Source organism: Henckelia pumila, chromosome 2, assembly GCF_033568475.1.
Source record: "Henckelia pumila isolate YLH828 chromosome 2, ASM3356847v2, whole genome shotgun sequence".
NCBI classification, from domain to species: domain Eukaryota; kingdom Viridiplantae; phylum Streptophyta; class Magnoliopsida; order Lamiales; family Gesneriaceae; genus Henckelia; species Henckelia pumila.
Window position 1 is genome coordinate 136,675,986 of NC_133121.1, and position 20,656 is coordinate 136,696,641.

Consider the following 20,656-nt stretch of genomic DNA (forward strand, 5'->3'; position numbering starts at 1 on the left):
AATCAGATAAATATTAGTGACCGAATGAAGATTTTATCTGATGGAAGGACGTTAACCTTAGAGGTAAATTTCACAAAGGTCCCTATATTTCCGAACTGACTTCAATTTCTCCCTATAATTTCAATATTGCTTCATTTTAATCCCTTTTATTTCTCAAGTACCCTAAGCTTCAGATATTTGTTTTTTTTTTATTTCCGAAGTTATTATGTATAATTGTATATGCAAGATTTGTTTACTATTATATTATATTATACTATATATTACACTTTTTTCCCGCAGAGTAGTATTAAGAATAATTTATAATAAAATAACATATTTTAATTTTTTAAAATTCTTTTTTAAATTTATAAACAGTGTTATTTTTATCTATCAATAACATAAGCATATATAATAAATAAATTGTTCAAACTTTAAAAAAAAATCAATATAATATATTGAGATTGACATTACTTTTTTTTTTACAAGAACCTTGTAATTTATTAATGAATATCAGACATTACAAGATTAATTAGCCAAAAGAGAAATAACTCAGGCACCCAAAAAAACAGTTTTTATATGCATCTACCAAAATAAGCTGGTTTATAAGCTATTTCCCTTTTACGTAATGTGTAAATATATATAAAAAAAAATTTACATTACTGAATGTTCATGTTATTTTTAAGATGGTATAATGAAAAAAATATTCAAAAATCCACATATTTATACAAGAATATCAAATAATTTCAAAAAAATTAAATAGTAGATAAGAAGATGTTGGAATTTTTCGTATAGATAAAAGAATATCTAGCAATTTCAAAAAAACCAAAAGTAAACGGGATAAGATATTGGAATTATAGATAGATTACAAATTATTTCATATATACTAGTATTTTTGTGCACACGTTGCGTATTTAATATGACAAGAATAACGCGAGAGTGGATGAAATAAGTTATACATAGATTAATAATACATCAAATCAAACAATGCATATAGATAATAGATAATTTATATATACTAGCGACAGAAGACACGCAACTAATACATGAATATTATGAGTTTTATTCATGAAATAATTTATTATTATTAATTAAAAATTAATTATTGGGAAGATAATAAAAATTTAATATGTTAATGTTATCAAATTGATATTTAAGATATATACGTTTGAAATTATATAATCATAAAAGCAAAATAATAAATTAGTTGAAAAAAAAAGGAAGATGTTTACGTGACCGCAACACATGCATTGTGTGCAATATAAAATATTTTAGTGACTGTGTCACATGATCTTTTAAGTGCTTCATAATTTGTACATAAATTAAAGAGAAGTTGTAAAAAATTTTGTAAATAATTTAATATGAATTGATAAATGATGAAATGTGAAAAAAGAGATAAAGATAAAAGGAGCTAAGATTGTTAGAGAAAAAAATATGATAATTTAGTAATTTAATATCTAACATAAAAGAGTTGTATGTTAAATTAGGGGTAAAATGAGAATAATTTTTGGTGTGATTTGACACAACAAAATCGATTACTCTAGGGAGTTGAACTATTATAATATAGTATAGATAGTATAGCTAAAGCACTCAGCCTTTATATAATAGTAATATAATATAGTATAAGTATATATATATATATATATATATATATAAACTATTTGATAAATTTGTGTATAATTTGTAACTAACAAATCTTAGTTAAATATTTTTATCTTTGATCGTACTTTTGAATTTTTAAATTAAATTATCATATCACACACAAATATAAAAGTTATTGAAACCTGTTTTTAAAATTAATTCATATGTACAATACTAATCTTATTATGTTATTATATAGAGACATTTTAATTAAATAATTTTTAATTAATTAGTGAAATTTGAAATAAAATTATGTTTATATCTTACTATCTTATTATTATTATTATTATTATTATTATTATCTTATTAAAAAAAACACCACTTAGTAACCAATTAAAATTAATTTGGTGAAAATCAATATAAAATATCTAAAATACCCCCCCTGCTTTGACTGTATTCAAAAAGCAAGCTCAGATTCATAGTGATGTGAAATCAAGAACAAGTTTCAGAGCTTCAATCCTCCTCTGTCGATGCCTCGTTCTTCTCCAATTTGATGCTCTCCTCTCTTTCTCACTTCTTCTTCTTGGTGATGATCCAGAAATGAAAAAGTGAAAATTACCTCTAATTTCAAATGTCGCAACCCCTTTTTTTTTTAGCTCAAAACTCATCGGTTGATTAATTGGTTGAGCTCACAACAGCTCTCTTCTAGCTACTACCGGACTCTCCCATATCCATTATTGTATTTGGGCCTAGCTTAATTATTGCCCAAGGAAATAAGTTTGGCCCAAGTCCAATATAATGTGTATGGCTTTCTCCGAGCCCAAAGCACTCAAACCCGATCCAACTATGACGTACACCATCTTACGAGTGGATTATAAATTTAGTAAAATATATATACATATTGTTTTTTTTAGTACAAATTGCATCGAATATCGAAATTATATCATATTGCAACACTAAAAAGTAAAATTTACCCACACAACCGACGAAACTTGAGTATGGACTCGAGACGTACTTGTCTCGAGCTAAGAAAGTACCTAAATCTACCTAAATAAATTAGAAAATCTATCCGCAGTCAGCGAAAATTGAACCTGAGACCTCGTGGTCTCAGGGCCTCAGTCTTGACCACTAGGCCAAGACAATATATATACATATTGTTAATAGAGCTATTTCTTGTAAAATATCGCTAAATATTATTAATAGAGCAGTTTCTTCATTCTTGTAAAATGATCTTGCGGATACATACGATCCATATTTGCAATGTAAGTATCATATTTTTATTAGTCAAGTCGGTTAGAGATTAGTCTCATAAAATTAACTGTCGTTAGGAATTTTTTGTTATTAATTAATATTATTAAGTTTGGACGGCCTATTTATAGATTATCAATTATCAATTAATTGTTAACTAAATAATCGTGACCTTGATGGCATCTTATTAGCCGGTATTCACCCCTTCCTTGCTTCTGCTAATTTTATCTCTATTTTGCATGTTAATCGATATAGTGACCCAACCCGGATCCACTACTAATCAGAGGTTAAAGTTTAAATAAACATGCAATAAATAATAATCAGAGAAAAATTGCGAAAACTTAATAAATACTAGACCGACAAAATACAACCGGTAAAATAAATTCCAATAACACAAACCAATTGAAATAATTCAATAGTCTAACTACTACTCATGCAGTTCTTGCTTGGTCACCAACTTAACCTCAAGTCCTGGTGCAACACCTGTAACTGCCCTGTCAAATAGAGTGTCCAGAAAATACAAAAAACATCAAACGTGAGCGCTAAAGCTCAATACGCTATTACAGGTAACATACAAACATGATGCGTGCAATATGAATATGTTCGGGTATCAGTATCTGGGATATAAAAATCTAAACTTCAGAGACTAACGCCTAGAACACGAGCTACAGCCTATGGGAATCAAACCGCTGGACCCAACCACTCATTTCTAACTGGACGTGGATCTAGGATGTCATCGAAAAAAACACTAGAGCCTGCATGACCCATCGGTTGGAGTGACTCTCAGTGCCCCAACCGTCCGAAAGGGCTAAACGACCTACTCAAGTGGCTCATCGCAAAAGATGTACATGCACAATATAATATGCAAATGTCGCATAAGATATCCATGCAGTAACATGCAAATCATGACACATAAATGCAACACATAATCATGCATACCCGCTCGCAATCTCAGTCAGTACTTACGTACCTTAATAAGCATCCATTTGGATTTCAAGCCTACCATCCAAAAATAAAATGCAAAATACACATGCATCATCTATTATGCTCTAAAAGCCTTAAATATGTTATTACATGCTCCCTAATATTTTTAGAATCTAAAGTAATACCTGCATCCGTCGTCAGCCGCTGATGGCGACTGATGTAGCCAAAAATCACTTGTACTCGACAAGTTGCTTCTGCAAAGTCCGGAATATGAATAAGTCCTTGTACGTTCCCTTGGGAGATCTTCAGTGTGTTGTTCCTACGTCACAAAACAAAGTCAGAGGAGCTGGGAGGGTTCCCGGCGAAGGCGCTCCGACGCTCAAGTCAGCGATTACTCAAGGAATAATAATCGAGAGTAGAGCGATATAGTGCTTAAGAAAGTGTGTACCTTAATAATGAGGTGACTTGAGCTATTTATAGATATTCGGAGAGTTTCACGGGCTTGAGCCTTTTATAGGCTTTTGTAGAATTCAGGGCCTGCTTGAATTAAATATATATAATATTTAAATAATCTTGGGCCTCAAAAATATTTGGAGTGGACCTTCATGATTGGGCTCAGACCCAGTTGAACTTTTAGGTGTAACCTATCATAGGCCCCCCACTCTCGGGCGTGTCGCGTGTGTTGAGAGGACCGAGAGTAGAATTTTTATCGAAGTATTGTTAGAAATTTAGTTGCCGAGAATGAATATTGTTTGCCACTGCGAAAATTACGGGGAGTCCTGCCAGAATATTAATTGTAGAATCCTAGAAGAACTCTATCAGCTACATCTATTATAAATTCAACATCCCAGTATGTTTCCATCACAACTTACTAACTCAATTTGGTTTTTCTTATTTTTGATTGCAGTATACGATCCATCTCGTTCGATTGAAAATAAACAAAGGCGAGAGATCAATATGTCAGGTATCAATTAATGTGCCCTCACGTGTTCTTTAAAATTGACAACACATGTGATTATTTTTTAATGGCTGTCTCCTCTCTCCTCCTCTTTCTTATGTGAAACGTACTGTTCGTCTGTTCCCATATTTCCTGGTTCTTGTGTTTCTTCTCTTACCTTAGGTGTGAGACCTTGTGTGTATGTATATACCAAATATACTCGTATATGTGCATATCTACATCTCCCTCCTCTCCATGTTCATCATCTTCGCCATTATCAATGGCGTACGGATGGTGGTGGGTGCAGAGGAGACGCACGAGTCTCTGTGGTTGACAAAGGGCGGAAACGGTGGCTGTGGGGTATCGTTTCCAGCGCCTTGAGTACCAGCCATGGGCCTTCATCCGCAACTGGTGGATGCGTCCAAATCTGGGCTCGGGCAAAGCTGGAAAAGGTAGCGACGAGGTACGGCGGCACTGGTTTATTCTGTCCGGCGAAATTGGCTTCAAGTTTCAGCCATGGAGTTGCTTTCACAAGCTTGAAAGTATCCAAATCTGAACTTGAAAAGGAGAAGGTCTGCGAAGGCGTGGTAGCAGGTGATGTTCCAGCGAGGGGGTCCCGGTGAGTTCTGGCCATGGATGAGCGTCCATGCCGTCCAGATCTGGACTCGACGGGGCCAGGGTTGTTTCGACCATGATACTCGCCAGGGAAAGCTACAACCAATGTGGCGTCGTCGGAGATGGCGGCTGACAGTGGTGGGATGGCGGCGAGGGGAAAGATGGTGGCGAGTGATGAACATGGAAATATGGCGGATTTAAATTGTTCTATACGTACATATATGTATATTCACATAAATATATATTATTAAATTTTCTTAAAGGATTTTATTATTTTAATTTATTGAGCTAATTTATGCGGAAAAACTTTGAAAGTTTTCCTAAAAGTTATTGTTTCTATATGTTTAAAAAAAATTTGCAGGTTGCTCCTCACGAGGTAAGGTACTCTCGGTGCTGGTTGCTAATCGATATACTCATCCCGCATCGTCAGCGGAGTCTGGTGACAATAGTGAAATTGAAGAGTGTTTATCATATTTGAATGATTTGAATTCTTGCGATAATAGGGGTTCCCAAGAGTCTTCAGGAGGAGTGAGAGAGCGTGTTTTGAACGAGCTTGATATTCTACCTTCATACCAAAAATTTGACTTATCCTCTAAACATATTTTTAAAATTCCCAAAAATGGAGATTCATGTCATGAACCGCCTCCGGGTTATTTCACTGTATATCTGGAGTACTTTAATTTTGGTTTTTTGGTTCCTCCTCATGCCCTTTTGATAGAAATTTTAGATAGTCTCGGGGTGAGTTTAAGTCAATTAACACCAAGCGCGATTCTCCTCTTTACGTGTTTCTTATGTAGAGTGAGCGAAATTAAAATGTCCTCGACTATAGACTTATTTTAAGCGCTCTTCTCGGTGCGTCGTTCCATGCCGAGTTCCTATATTTATTTTCTAATTCGGGGAGATTGTAAGTTTTTATCTCGTTTTCCATCTCCGAAAAGCGATTGGAGAAAAAAGTTTGTTTATGTCTGGGATTATGGTTGGGGGGTTTCCATAGTATGGAGTCCGGGCCACCGGAAAATTATTTTTAGCAAAACTCATCGTGAGTTACAACTTGAATGTCGCTCCTTAGGTCTTTTCAAAAAGTTGGTTGATCCACAAACTTTGCTTCCTGCCGGTATTTGCGTTTTCATTCTCTTGCATGCTATTGTATTTTTTTTTTAAAAAAAATAAATGTACCTTGCTCGATGTAATTTGAGAATTTATTGTATTTATTTATGTTTTATTCTCATTGTTTTTTTTTTATAGGGAAAAAATAAGTTTGGCGGAGGTCCGGGCGTGCATAGAGAAAAATGAGAAGGATGCGTAAAAATGCTAAGAAAAGACTCCACAAAGGAGCGAGCTATCGTTGGTTCTCAAGAGCTTTCCCGGAGGAGGAAGTCTCCCGGGCCTTCAAATCATGTTGAGCGTTCTGGCCCACCATCCAAACGATCTGATGTGCATGACAGAAAGACTGGCGGCAAAAGGAAAGATGTTGCAGCTGGACCCGACATCGATGCACGTAGTAAAAAGGTTGAAGGTCCGAGAGATCCGAAGAAAAAACGTGACGACAAACGAGTAGTTGATCTGGGAGCTCTCGAGGGTCGCCACTTGTTCGTGGAAGGAGTGAACCATAAAAATAATGCTGGATCTTTTTGGGATTTGAAAGATCCAGAAATTGGTTGGAGAATGGGAGCGGACCTGATTGGAGATCATGATAGGCTGCATTTACTGCCACAACCTACCGAAGTGTTGACTCGGTCTCTTGCTTCGTCCGCCTTCCAGGTATATCATTACTTGCTTGTTGTTATTTATTACGATTTTTACGTAACAAATAATTTTCTTTATCTATGGGTTTTTATAGATTTTATCGCTTTCTCACACTTTTCAATTTCGAGAAGAGAGGTCTCGAAATTCCGGGAAAAAATTTGATGACGAGCTTACGTCCTTAAGGGGTGAGTGCAAAAGACTTAGTGAGGAAAACACTAAGGCTAGAGATGATTTTCTCAAGTCACAAAAGGAGCTTGAAGAAAAAACCAAAAGGTATGATGTCTTGTGCCGGGAGATGGAGGAACTTAGAGGGAAATATTCTCATGAATCAGAGACCGGTGAGATTTTTCTCAATTCTTCAATAGGCAAGAATCTCTTGCGAAGCACCGGAGAAAAATCAATTGAAGGCTATCGAGAATCTACAGCTTTTAGAGATGAAGTAATTCAGCGGGCGATTGTTATTCATGATGAAGTTGTCGTGGATTGTCGCCAAGAACTATGGGATACTAAACTAGTTTCGGAGGAAATTATTATGATGATTCACCCTAAAATTCCGGAGCCTAGAACTGCAAGAGTTGAGGATGACACGGATCCTCCCTTAGGGAATTTATTGGGAGGACTGGGTGATGAGGAGATGATTGAAGCTTTGCGTTTGAATTTTTAGCTTATACAATCAATAATGACGGTGTGTGTGTCGAAGCTACATGGAGTCTACTCTTTGGAGCCGTGGAGCAGTTTAGCTTTATTATTTCTTGCCACTTTTGGGCAAAAAATTTTTTTGTAACAAAGTCAAAGTCATAGACTTTGTCTGTTCTTTTTGAGTAAGTAAGTAGTTGGTGGAGGAGCAAAGGAAAAAGAATGATTTCTTTATATATATATATATTCAATTTTGTCGATTATCATATCTCTTTTGCATTTTGAATTTGCTATTGCATATTTGTTTGATGAATAAAATAATATCGCTTTAATATTGGAGTACTTGAGAGGGGATCAGTCTCCCAAGATTTTGTCTCATGGGGAAGTCCTAAACCCACTTAGTACGTGGTGAGGTATCCCGAAACTTGTAATATTATTATTTCGTCTTGACCTCTTACAACGTCATAATTTCAAATGTCCCCTGGGGCTGGTCAAGCCTCTTATTGTTGGGAATTTTTTTTTATGATTGCTAGGGTCTATGACGTTTACATCGTAAGTAAGCGTTAGTATAGGAGAGGAGATATGATAAGCTTTCGACAAAGTGATCTGTTTGTATAACAAAATAATCATATTAGTTGAAAACTACATAACAAAATTGTAGTATCAAAACATAAAAAAAATATGCTAGTAACAAAAAAGGTAGATTTAGCCTATTATTGGCGAGAGTTGCATTTTATGCATAAAACTTCTTCAGGTTGGCCACGTTCCAAGATCTGGGAAGTATTCTTCCATCTGAATGTTGGAGGCGATATGTTTCCATCTTTACAATCTCAATTACTTTGTACGGGCCTTCCCATTTTGGGTCTAATTTACCCACAGACTTCAAGATGTCGGATTTTCTCAAGACCTGGTCTCCTACTTGAAAAGATCTTGGTTTGACTCTGTCATTGTATGCTTTAGTCATACAAGCTCGATATCTCTCGGCTCGTGTCGAAGCTTCATCTCTCAGTTCATCCACCAAGTCCAATGAAATTCAGAGGGCTTGGTCATTCCCAGATGAAGTGTACTGTTTCACTCGCCATGATTGCTCTCCAATTTCGGCAGGAACCACAGCTTTCGCTCCGTAGGCCAGGTTGAAAGGAGATTCTCCTGTTGAAGAGCGTGGAGTGGTTCGATATGCCCATAGAACACTTGGCAACTCATCCACCCATTTTCCTTTGGCATTGCCTAGGCGTGTTTTGAGGTGCTGTAGAATGGTCCGATTGGTGACCTCGGTTTGCCCATTTGCTTGAGGATTCCCTACAGAAGTGAAGAACTGCTTGATAAAGAGTCCTTTGCACCAGTATTTTATCTTTGCTCCAGAGAATTGAGTTCCATTGTCTGAAACCAAGGTTTGAGGAATGCCAAATCTGCATAATATATTCTTCCATAAGAAATTGATTACATCTCTCTCGGATATTTTGGCCAATGGTTCAGCTTTGACCCATTTGGTGAAATAATCCACACCTACTATTAGAAATTTTCTTTGTCCGATAGCAGGAGGAAAATGACCTACCAAATCCATTCCCCATTGAGCAAAAGGTAGAGGACTTTCCAGGGGCTGTAAGATTGTAGCCGGCTGGTGATGGAAATTAGCATGCTCTTGACATGCGTGACAATGTTTTGCTAACTCAATAGCGTCTTGCTTCATCGTTGGCCAAAAGTACCCTTGGCGCAATGCTTTCCCCGCAAGAGCTCTGCCAGCTAAGTGATTTCCACATATTCTTTCATGAATTTCACGGAGCACATAGTTTCCCTTAGCTGGCGTTAGACACTTTAGGTAAGGTGAAGAGAAACCTCTTTTGTACAGTTCTCCGTCAATGATCGTGAACCGAGCAGCTCTCACTCTAAGTTTTCGAGCTTCGACTTGGTTAGCAGGTAGTTTCTCCTGCTTCAAATAGTCGATTATTTCATATTTCCAACTAGGTTCTTCGCTGTCAGCACAGAAGATTGTAACATCACTTCCATCAGTTTTTTCCTTGCCATAAGTTAGGAATGTAATTTTCCTATTATCAATGTTGGCCAAGGAGCTTGCTAACTTGGCAAGGCGGTCTGCTGACTCATTTTCCCCTCTAGGTATCTGCTTTATATCATAGCTGTCTAAACGCGAGAGAAGCTCATTCACTTGAGTGAGGTATTCAAGCATTTTATCTTCCTTCGCTTCATAATTTCCATTAACCTGACTGATGATAAGTTGGGAGTCACTGTGTATCGTCAGTCTTTTTGCTCCGACCGACAGAGCCAATTTAATTCCCATGATGAAAGCTTCATATTCTGCCTCATTATTCGTTGCATGGAATAGAAATTTGACGGCATATTGAAATTTATCTTCCTGTGGGCTCTCCACAACTATACCTGTACCGCTTCCTGTAGAGGTTAATGATCCGTCGACATAAACCATCCATGTCTGGGTGGAGCTTTCTTCTTGAGTTACTGTCATCTCTACTAGAAAATCAGCCAGAATTTGTGCTTTAATCGTGGACGCGGGCGATATTCAATTCCATATTGGCTTAGTTCAACAGCCCACTTAACCATTCTTCCTGATGCTTCAGGACTCGAGATAATTTGTTTGAGAGGATGATTGGTGAGTACAATTATTGGATGATATTGAAAATAAGGACGTAGTTTTCTCGCTGCAGTTACCAAAGCTAGTGCCAGTTTCTCGATCTTTGTATATCTTAATTCTGCTCCGTGTAAAGTTCGACTGATATAATAAACTGGTTTGTGCTCACGTCCTACTTCAGAGACCAATACTGCACTTACCGCCTCCGCAGATATTGCCAGATAAATCAACAGGGTGTCACCTTCGTTTGGTTTTACCAACAACGGCGGAGAGGTCAGATGCACTTTCAACTCGTCAAATGCTTGCTGACACTCTTCTGTCCATTGAAAACCTTTCCCACTCCTCAACATTTTGAAAAATGGTAAACCCTTGTCTGCAGATCTTGAGATAAATCGGTTGAGGGCGGCCAAACGTCCTGTCAACTCTTGGATGCCTTTTACACTCTTTGGAGGATTCATGTTTAAAATTGCTTTGATTTTTTCAAGGTTGGCCTCTATTCCTCGTTCTGACACCATATAACCGAGAAATTTGCCTCCTCGTACACTAAAAGTGCATTTATCCGGATTAAGTTTCATCCTGTATTTTCTGAGTATACTGAAGCATTCTTCAAGATCTTCCAAGTGATTAGATGCTTGAATACTTTTGACGAGCATTTCATCTATATAAACTTCCATGTTACGCCCGATCAAGTGTTCGAACATGGTATTTACCAGACGTTTATAGGTAGCTCCAGCATTTTTCAACCCAAACGGCATTACATCATAACAATAAATTCCTCGATCAGTGACGAAACTTGCTTTTTCCTGGTCTTCTGGCGCTAGGCCGATCTAATTGTATCCTTGATATGCATCAAGAAAAGTGAGCAGCTCGCATCCTGCTGTCGAATCGACTAACACGTCAATTCGAGGGAGTGAAAACGGATCTTTGGGGCATGCTTTGTTGAGATCAGTGAAATCTATACACAAACGCCACTTTCCTCCCGGCTTCGGTACTAAAACCACATTTGCAAGCCAATCTGGGTATGAAACTGGCCTTATGTATTTTGCCGCTAAGAGTTTCTCCACTTCAGCGGCTATATGCCGATTTTTTTTTGGACCAAATGCTCTTTTCTTTTGCTTTACTGGTCTTATTTTTGGATCAACATGGAGGTGATGAAGTTCATATTCATGAGATATTCCTGACAGATGCTCATCACCCCAAGCAAACACGTCCAAATTGCGACCAAGAAAATTTTTCAACTTCTCTTCCAATTCAGGAGGTAATTCGGTTTTGATTTTCAGTGTCTTCTTGGGATTACTCGGTACGATTTCTACATGCTTTAGATTTTTGGTTGCTGTTATTCTTTCTTTGCTCTCGGCTTCCTCATCCACCAAGTGTATTTCGTTTTCACGTAAAATTTTACCAGGTTTCGGTGCTCTTTTCTCACTAGAAACTTGTCTTTTACGATTTTCTGATGAACCCCGTAGTGTCACCGCATGACACTCTCTGGCTAGACGATGGTCACCAATGGCTTCTCCTACTCCTCCTGGAGTCGGAAACTTCAGCTTCATATGATATGTCGATCCGATGGCTTGGAATATATTGAGACTTGGTCGTCCCAATATCACATTGTATGCAGATGAAGTCTTTACTACAAGAAATTTCACCATCTTAGTAGACCTTTTGGGGCAAGAACCCAAGGAAAGAGGAAGCGTTACTTCTCCCAAAGCTTCAACTATTTCTCCGGAAAATCCAACTAGTGGAGTGTTGACTGGAGCTAACTGTGCATTACTAATACCCAAATTCACGAATGCATCATGAAAAATTATGTCGGCTGAACTTCCTGAATCCACTAGAATTTTCTTTACCCAAAAATTGGAGATTGTGGCTGAGATAATTAAAGCATCATTATGGGTGCCCCGAGGGTTCTCCAGATCTTTGTCACTGAATGATAATCCCTCTTGGATGGTTCCAATTTCATATATCGATAAGGATGTGGGGCTAGATAAATTGTTGGTTCCTTTTTCTGCCCGCAGAAGAGCTTTTCTTGAATTGTTCGAGTCGCCACAAGCAGGCCCCCCAGTGATTACGGCAATTACCCCTCCCGAGGGCAAATTTTCATCAGCTTGTTCATGTTGTTTCCCAGTTTCATCATGTCGCTTTTGATAGTCACATTTTGGTTGTTCGTCCTGACGCCTGTCATCTCGCTTCTCACCGCGGGACTTGTCCACAAAATTTCCCAAATGCCCGCGTTTTATGAGTTTTTCAATTTTTGCTCGCAAACTGAAGCAATCTTCTGTAGTATGACCTTTATCTTTATGAAAATGGCAGTACTTGTCCGAACACTGGCGCTTTGGGTTATTTTGCATTGGGCGAGGGGGACGCAACAACCCTTGTTTTTTAGCCTTTACCAGTATATCGGTCAGACGTGCATTGAGGGGTGTATTTTGGAGGCAGGGGGCTCTGTGCTGTTCGCTTCTCGTCTCGCTTTCTAATATCTGATTTATCTTCTTCTCTCTTTCTTCTATTCAAGTAGTGTGGCTCTACAGATTCTTCAGTCCGTATGTATTTCTCAGCTCTTTCCAATAATTCCTCTAATTTTATTGCGGCCTTCCCGCTATTGATTCTTTGAACTTCCGATGGCGCAAGTTTTGTTGCATTATTCCAGCTAACAAATCATGGTTCACGTGTAAGACTTCGTGCACCGCATGAGTAAATCGCCGAACATAGTCCCTCAAACATTCTCCTTCTTTTTGAATGACTGTGAACAAATATGCTGCTGTTTTTGGGTATTTTTTGTTAATTGAGAATTGCTGAATGAAGCAGTCAGTAAGTTGCTCCAAATTGGCAATAGATCCAGAGGGTAACTTATTGAACCATGTGAGTGCTCTTCCTGATAACGTTGTTTGGAAAATCTTACAGTATGCAGCATCTGTGATATCATACAAATCCGTTTTCGCATAGAATTTGTCAATATGGTCTTGGGGGTCACTCGTTCCATCGAACTCAGGTAAGCTGGGGATTTTGACTTCCTTTGGTAATGCTTCAGATAATATGTCATCCGTGAAGGGGCTTCGACATGACGGCAAAATTGCGGACATATTCTCTTCAGTTACATGTGTGCGATATCCATCCTTCCGAGCTGGATTAGTGATCTTGTTTTCGCCAGAATTGTCATGAACTGTGTGAACACTTGCTTCACCGTCTTTCTGAGTAGTATTTTTCTTGGTCCCCTCTTGATCTTTATCATTCACTTTAGACTTATTTTTATTTGGGTCTCCGTTATTAGGGTCAAGAGATGACGAGCCTTCAGTCTGAGCCTTTTTCTTGCTGCTTTTGCGCTTGCGGGTTTCTAGGTACTGAGCAACTGCATCTTTTGCTGCGAGTGCTGCTGTGTTTTCCATTAGCGCAGTCAAGTCTTCACGGGTGAGAGTAATACTCGGCGGTGTGTTTCCATTGTTAATATTTCCTTGAGACATTTTTGAAGTAATATGTGTTCTCAATGACGTAGTGAATGGGTTCCCACAGACGGCGCCAATATGATGTAGCCAAAAATCACTTGTACTCGACACGTTGCTTTCGCAAAGTCCGGAATATGAATAAGTCCTTGTACATTCCCTTGGAAGATCTTCAGTGGGTTGTTCCTACGTCACAAAACAAAGTCAGAGGAGCCGGGAGGGTTCCCGACGAAGGCGCTCCGACACTCAAGTCAGCGATTACTCAAGGAATAATAATCGAGAGTAGAGCGATATAGTGCTTAAGAAAGTGTGTACCTTAATAATGAGGTGACTTGACCTATTTATAGATATTCAGAGAGTTTCACTGTAGCGACCCGACCCGGATCCACTACCTAATCAAAGTTAAGAGCATAATTAAGCATGCATTAAATCAAATTGCTGCGGAAGACTAAATACAAGTAGACCGGCAGAATACAACCGGCTAATCAAACTCGATTTATACAACCCAATCGAATTACTTTAAATAAAACCTACAGCTAATCCTGCTGTCTTCAAGGTCACTGGCTACTCCAGGCTCCTGGTGCTCAATCCTGCACCTATACCTGCCCCATCTAATAGGGTATCCAGATGCACAGAAAATACTGGACGTGAGCTCTAAGCTCAATACGAAAGCACGGATAAACATACAAATATGATGCATGCAAATGACCGGGTATCCATAACTGGCTCATCTCGAAAGATATACAGATGTACAGGCACAAGATGATATGCACATGCCGCATAACAATAATAACATGCAAACACATAAATACAACATATAAGCATGCATATCCGCTGGCAATCTCAGTCAGTACTTACGTACCTTTCTAAGGCAGTCCTAGTAGTCCCACTCTAGGTTCCAAGCCTATCATCAAGTCTACAATGCAAATACCCATGCATCATTCAATAAGCGCTAAAAGCCTGAACTAAGCTATTGCATACTCCTAAATAATTTAAGGAGACCATAGCTATACCTGCGTCCGTAGTCAGCCCACTGATGTTGACTATCCCGCAACTAGGGCACTCCCCTGCTGCGAATCCACAGCCTCGAACACGGCTCTACAACAAGAGCACTGCTCCGCTACTATGTCAGACACTGTCTGACTATACTAAAACAAATATCCTACTCGAACTCTAGAATAAGAGTACCCAAAGCCTTAAAATAGGATCACGAGGGCGAAGGAGAGAATTCGGAATTGGCAAGAAATGAATGCCTCGGACCTTATATTTATAAGCATTGATCGGAACCTCCGATCCTCGATCGGAACGTCCGATCCTGCCATCGGAGCTTCCGAACATCCTTATCTGCCACATGTCAAAATCTCACTGGTTGACTTCGGATAGGGCGATCGGAGCTTCCAATCCCGATCGGAGTTTCCGATCCTGCCACACGTCATGCATGACGTAATATCGATCGGAGATTCCGATCCTGATCGGAGCTTCCGATCCTTCAGATACCAAATTGGTTTAATTAACATAATTAATCTCTTAATTACAAATTTCGGTTACGGGGTACTACATTCTCCCTCACTTAAGATATTTCGTCCTCGAAAATAGATCTTAAGTACCGAATGCAATACAAGGTACAAAAACATTCCTTATTCAAATCAAACGTTACAACCGAATACAACTCAAAACTGAAATCAAAACAACTCAGGATGGTCTTCACGCATCCTTTCTTCAAGCTCCCAAGTAGCTTTCTCAGTGCCTCGGCGCTGCCACTGAACTAAAACCAAAGGAATGACTTTGTTCCGTAATAACCTTATCCTTATAATCCAGGATACGAATAGGTTTCTCAGCATAGGTCAAATCCTTGCTCACTTGAACCTCAGACTGCTGCAGAATATGAATCTCATCCGCCACATACGGTCGCAACAGTGATACGTGGAACACGTCGTGAATACTGGAAAGATGCGGTGGCAAAGCTAGTCGATAAGCGAAATCGCCAATGTTCTCCAAGATCTCAAACGGACCGATAAACCTGGGAGACAACTTGCCTTTAAGACCAAATCTGAGAATCTTACGAAAAAGTGACATTCTCAGAAATACTGTCTCCCCCACTTCTTTCTAGAAGAATGGAGTATGACAAGTCGCCCGTACAACGACTCAACAGGTGTCCTCCCAATGCTACGATGGTACCCATTGTTGTACGCGAACTTAATCAATGACAACTGATGTGGCTAAACTGAACCAAAAATCCATAGTACACGCCCAAAACATGTCCTCCAAGGTATGGATAGCGCTCTCCATCTGACCATCTGTCTCTGGATGATATTCAGTATTTAAACTGAAAGCATTGCTCGTAGCACGCTGGACACTCCCCCAGAATATGGAAGTACCTGGGTCTCGATCGCTGACAATGCCCACCGGCATCCATGAAGTAGAACGATCTTTTGGATGTATAATCGAGCCTTACGATCAATAGAGTGCTCTCGACTGCTCTTCGAATACCCACTGTTCCTACGAACCTTAGCAGTGATAGTTCCTCGTCAAGTATACCACTTGATACCGACTATCCCTCTTGCTAGAATCAGTTCGTACTAACGAGAAGACCAGATACAACCAACCTGTATCTCCACTGGTCTAACACTGACATCAAATCCCAGAGGTAACCGCAAGTGTTAACCAATCGATTCCCACTTGACGTCCTGCCACAGATAACAACCAATCCCGAAAGTTCCTAGCATCGACAGACTTACATTCCGTACTTATTTTCTTCGATGCTGACTAATATTCTCAAAGAATGTCACCGCTAAATGTTGAACACATAGATGGGACCGCAACATCTACAACATTAGTAGTCTAGATTAAAGATCACCACTATCTCGTCACTCGAGATATCAATTGAATTCGCAAAACTGGTTATCCAACCATAGATAACAATCCCAAGTCACACTTGACTTGCAACCAAGATGAACAAAACTAGTTCACCTCAACCCTTTCGCACAATCCATGACACATGCGGTAAACCAACGAATTTACCCGATAGATCTCGGTCGATCCCAACACCTCAATGGCATAGCACATCAGAACGTACTGGGAAATCACCGACAACAATCTCACTAGACTCTGAACACAGTCTCAGCTGTCGTATCATCCCACGAACAAACAACTGATATCGGCCTGCTAATGCTCATTGAATTCCGCAACACTCGTCGAATCACAATTTAACGAAAATCCTCCGAGAAAACTGCTGGAAATGCCTAAACAAGTATTCGGCTAACAGTTCCCATAACTGTAATCCAATAGCATGGAACAATTCTATTTCCAAAACTGGGTCAACCATTGCTAATACCAAGCAATGTTCAGATCAATTATGCCTTCTCTTACCACTGATAACTTTATCCGAGTTATTGAACTAGCCATGACTTACCAAAGTCAAAACATGCAATCACCTCCCGTGATCTATCGAACTTGGAAGTCCAAACGACTGCACTCCGAAAATCTCAACCACCCGAGAATCCTGAATGCAATTAATTCTCTTACTGTTCCGAGACATTTACTTAAAGGATCCAAACTCATAAGCACGACGGCTTATAGTATTGTCTCAAGTATCTCTCGGTTCATGATATCTTAATTACTGATCTGCTCAACCAATCGACCTCGTCGATAAGTTGTGACTATCACACAACTTGTCAGTACCAACCAAATTATGGCAACCATCCGTCAGGTCTTGGTCATTTGAAATCTCACATGGCTCGATCAATAATCATGATCTCACGGCCATACGTCCGCATATCCCAAATACTTGGAATCAAAAGAATCACAGCTGATTCAACTCACCTATCTCTGACAAAGTCAGACAATAGCTATTAGTAGTCACCAGTACCAATCTTGCATCGATACTGACTCACTACCAACTGTCGCTAAACTTGCTCCTGATAACTATATCTTTTGCTAAGACTGCAACAAATCGAGACTGAGGTTACTTGCCGCGGTGTCCCACCTGAAATCACCACCAAGTGTACACTGGCATAAATCACGCTATCCTCACGCCTCAAATAGTCATGTACAATCCTTAGCATCGGATATAATCTATCACTGAAGAAAACCATTAATGCTGAAAACTACTCATCTCCGAGTCAAATGTTTCAGGAATTTCACAAACCAAAACTCCTGGATAGCCCCTATCACAAGAGCATCCAAACCCGACTAGATCCACTAGTCTAGCAGTATCCAATAGACTAAAACTATCTGTTCAGAGTACGTACTCGTCAAGGAAAATCCCTCCAAGATTGGTCTTTGTGACAAAACTGCAAACCAATATCTCTGACGACAGTCAGACGATATCTAAACCGCTGACACCTAACCAGGCATCCAATCCATTGTCATACCCCGTCGTGACTGTTACCAAAACTCTAGACTAAGTAGCCTTCCCACCGCCAAATCCTGAAGCACGAAGGCTTCCAGGCATTCTCCGAAGTACGAAAGACTCCCAGAGTAACACTGGCATAGGGTCGCGCTCCATCATGTCTAGTCATGGTCATAGTCCACAACTCTCGGCATATACCCGACTTGGTATCCCGATGAAATCCCATCATCACGAAGTCTCAACCTATGCAGGTCAATCAGACTACTGTCCTAAGAAAACAACTTAGAACAAAAACTCAAAATTCCAAACAAGATCGATATTTCCATGCTCCCAGATGAATTACCTCATCAATGGCACTAACTCAGTCAAACGACTAATTAGGTCAACCCTAGGAAGACACCTAGACTAACCTCATGTCAATCCGTTACCGTTGACTTACTCAAAATCCATGAGCTATCCTAGTTGATTAGTCAACTAATTCCAAGCCAAACTTAGTAAAAATTACTTGTAATCAAACACGAATCTTTGAATAAGTAAAACATGTATCATTACTTCAATTTATGTACAATTTCCTTTATTACAATCCCATGTAATACATACAGTATTCAAAATACAACAAAATGTACATCCAATAACTTGAACTGATACAACCAAATTCTGATGATTCATTACAACTGAAATACTGTTTACAAATACATCAATACAGTATTTAAAATCGTCGACTTGTCTTCACTCCTTGAGCATGAAGCTTCCAATCGACACACGCATCGATACAAGCATACTTCCATCCAAGTCTCTCTACATGTCCTCCAGCGAAGAACTCCGGAGAAATGACACGTGATAGCTAACCAGCTATGCTCTGCGTCAGTGCATGTCAGTCGACTTCTTCTGCTCACGATCTACCATCAGCGTTCTTCTTGTATCTAAATCATGCTTTTGAACATGAAGTTTTCCGTATGCCTACCAAAAGCATCGATACAAGCATACCGGCAAAACCATGTTCTGCACGAGGTTAAAGACCTCACTCTCGAAACCTGTCATGTTTTAGGCACTCAAGGCATTCTCTGGTGAAGTTCTATCTGACAATCTCTCCAACTACGAGTGGAGAATCTTCAAGGACTGGAACCACATGGATTTCTAAACACCATTCGTTCCAAAAAGCCCTCAGAGGTATCTGACGCGATATAACCGATCTTCTCTTCCAGTCTTTCCTGGCTGGAATCCATATGTTCTTCGATCAACATCCCAATGCATCGAATGATGAACCGTCCATAGCAGTCAGTCTATCTATCGATATGCTACTACTGGTGTTCTCATTACTGTTGCATTCCTTATAGTAAAAACTTCTGCCGCAAACCTTGTCCATGAAGAACCAAATCTTCTTTCGCTAGCCTCAATCAATCCTACAAGGATAATCAAGAAGTCTTATTATCAATTTCCTAAGTCCCTTGCATGCAGTGCTCTGATACCATAAATGTAGCGACCCGATCCGGATCCACTACCTAATCAGAGTTAAGAGCATAATTAAGCATGCATTAAATCAAATTGCTGCGGAAGACTAAATACAAGTAGACCGGCAGAATACAACCGGCTAATCAAACTCAATTTATACAACCCAATCGAATTACTTTAAATAAAACCTACAGCTAATCCTGCTGTCTTCAAGGTCACTGGCTACTCCAGGCTCCTGGTGCTCAATCCTGCACCTATACCTGCCCCATCGAATAGGGTATCTAGATGCACAGAAAATACTAGACGTGAGATCTAAGCTCAATACGAAAGCACGGATAAACATACAAATATGATGCATGCAAATGACCGGGTATCCATATCTGGGATAATTGTATACAAACTGCTCAAACTGGCGCCTGGGATATAAGCTCGTCACATCGGGGTAGCTAACCACTGTGTGCGACTACTCATTCCCGAATCCCGGACGCGGACCACGGAGTCCTCGAGGTATCAGTACCTAAGGGTACTCGATATCAAACGTCCTAACAGGGCTGAGCAACCCTAACTGGCTCATCTCGAAAGATATACAGATGTACAGGCACAAGATGATATGCACATGCCGCATAACAATAATAACATGCAAACACATAAATGCAACATATAAGCATGCATATCCGCTGGCAATCTCAGTCAGTACTTACGTACCTTTCTAAGGCAGTCCTAGTAGTTCCACTCTAGGTTCCAAGCCTATCATCAAGTCTACAATGCAAATACCCATGCATCATTCAATAAGCGCTAAAAGCCTTAACTAAGCTATTGCATACTCCTAAATAATTTAAGGAGACCATAGCTATACCTGCGTCCGTCGTCAGCCCACTGATGGCGACTATCCCGCAACTAGGGCACTCCCCTGCTGCGAATCCACAGCCTCGAACACGGCTCTACAACACGAGCACTGCTCCGCTACTATGTCAGACACTGTCTGACTATACTAAAACAAATATCCTACTCCAACTCTAGAATAAGAGTACCCAAAGCCTTAAAATAGGATCAAGAGGGCGAAGGAGAGAATTCGGAATTGGAAAGAAATGAATGCCTCGGACCTTATATTTATAGGCATCGATCGGAACCTCCGATCCTCGATCGGAACT

The 20,656-nt window shown here is 39.5% G+C and overlaps 1 protein-coding gene across 1 annotated transcript; it reads left to right on the top strand.

Moving 5' to 3' along the window:
• Nucleotides 1-6,446: 6,446 nt before the first annotated feature.
• On the top strand, nucleotides 6,447-7,691 carry LOC140878494 (uncharacterized). The gene is made up of 2 exons (XM_073282095.1): nucleotides 6,447-7,042; nucleotides 7,122-7,691. The coding sequence occupies exons 1-2, from the start codon at nucleotides 6,590-6,592 to the stop codon at nucleotides 7,689-7,691; spliced, it is 1,023 nt and encodes a 340-aa protein (XP_073138196.1). The 5' UTR covers nucleotides 6,447-6,589.
• The last annotated feature ends 12,965 nt before the right edge of the window (nucleotides 7,692-20,656 follow it).

What these genes read in the sequence shown, in the direction of transcription:
- LOC140878494 (XM_073282095.1), top strand. Translation starts at nt 6,590, where the DNA reads ATGCTAAGAAAAGACTCCACAAAGGAGCGAGCTATCGTTGGTTCTCAA. An exon ending in TTGCTTCGTCCGCCTTCCAG is followed by an intron (nt 7,043 to 7,121) that starts GTATATCATTAC and finishes GGGTTTTTATAG; the next exon opens with ATTTTATCGCTTTCTCACAC.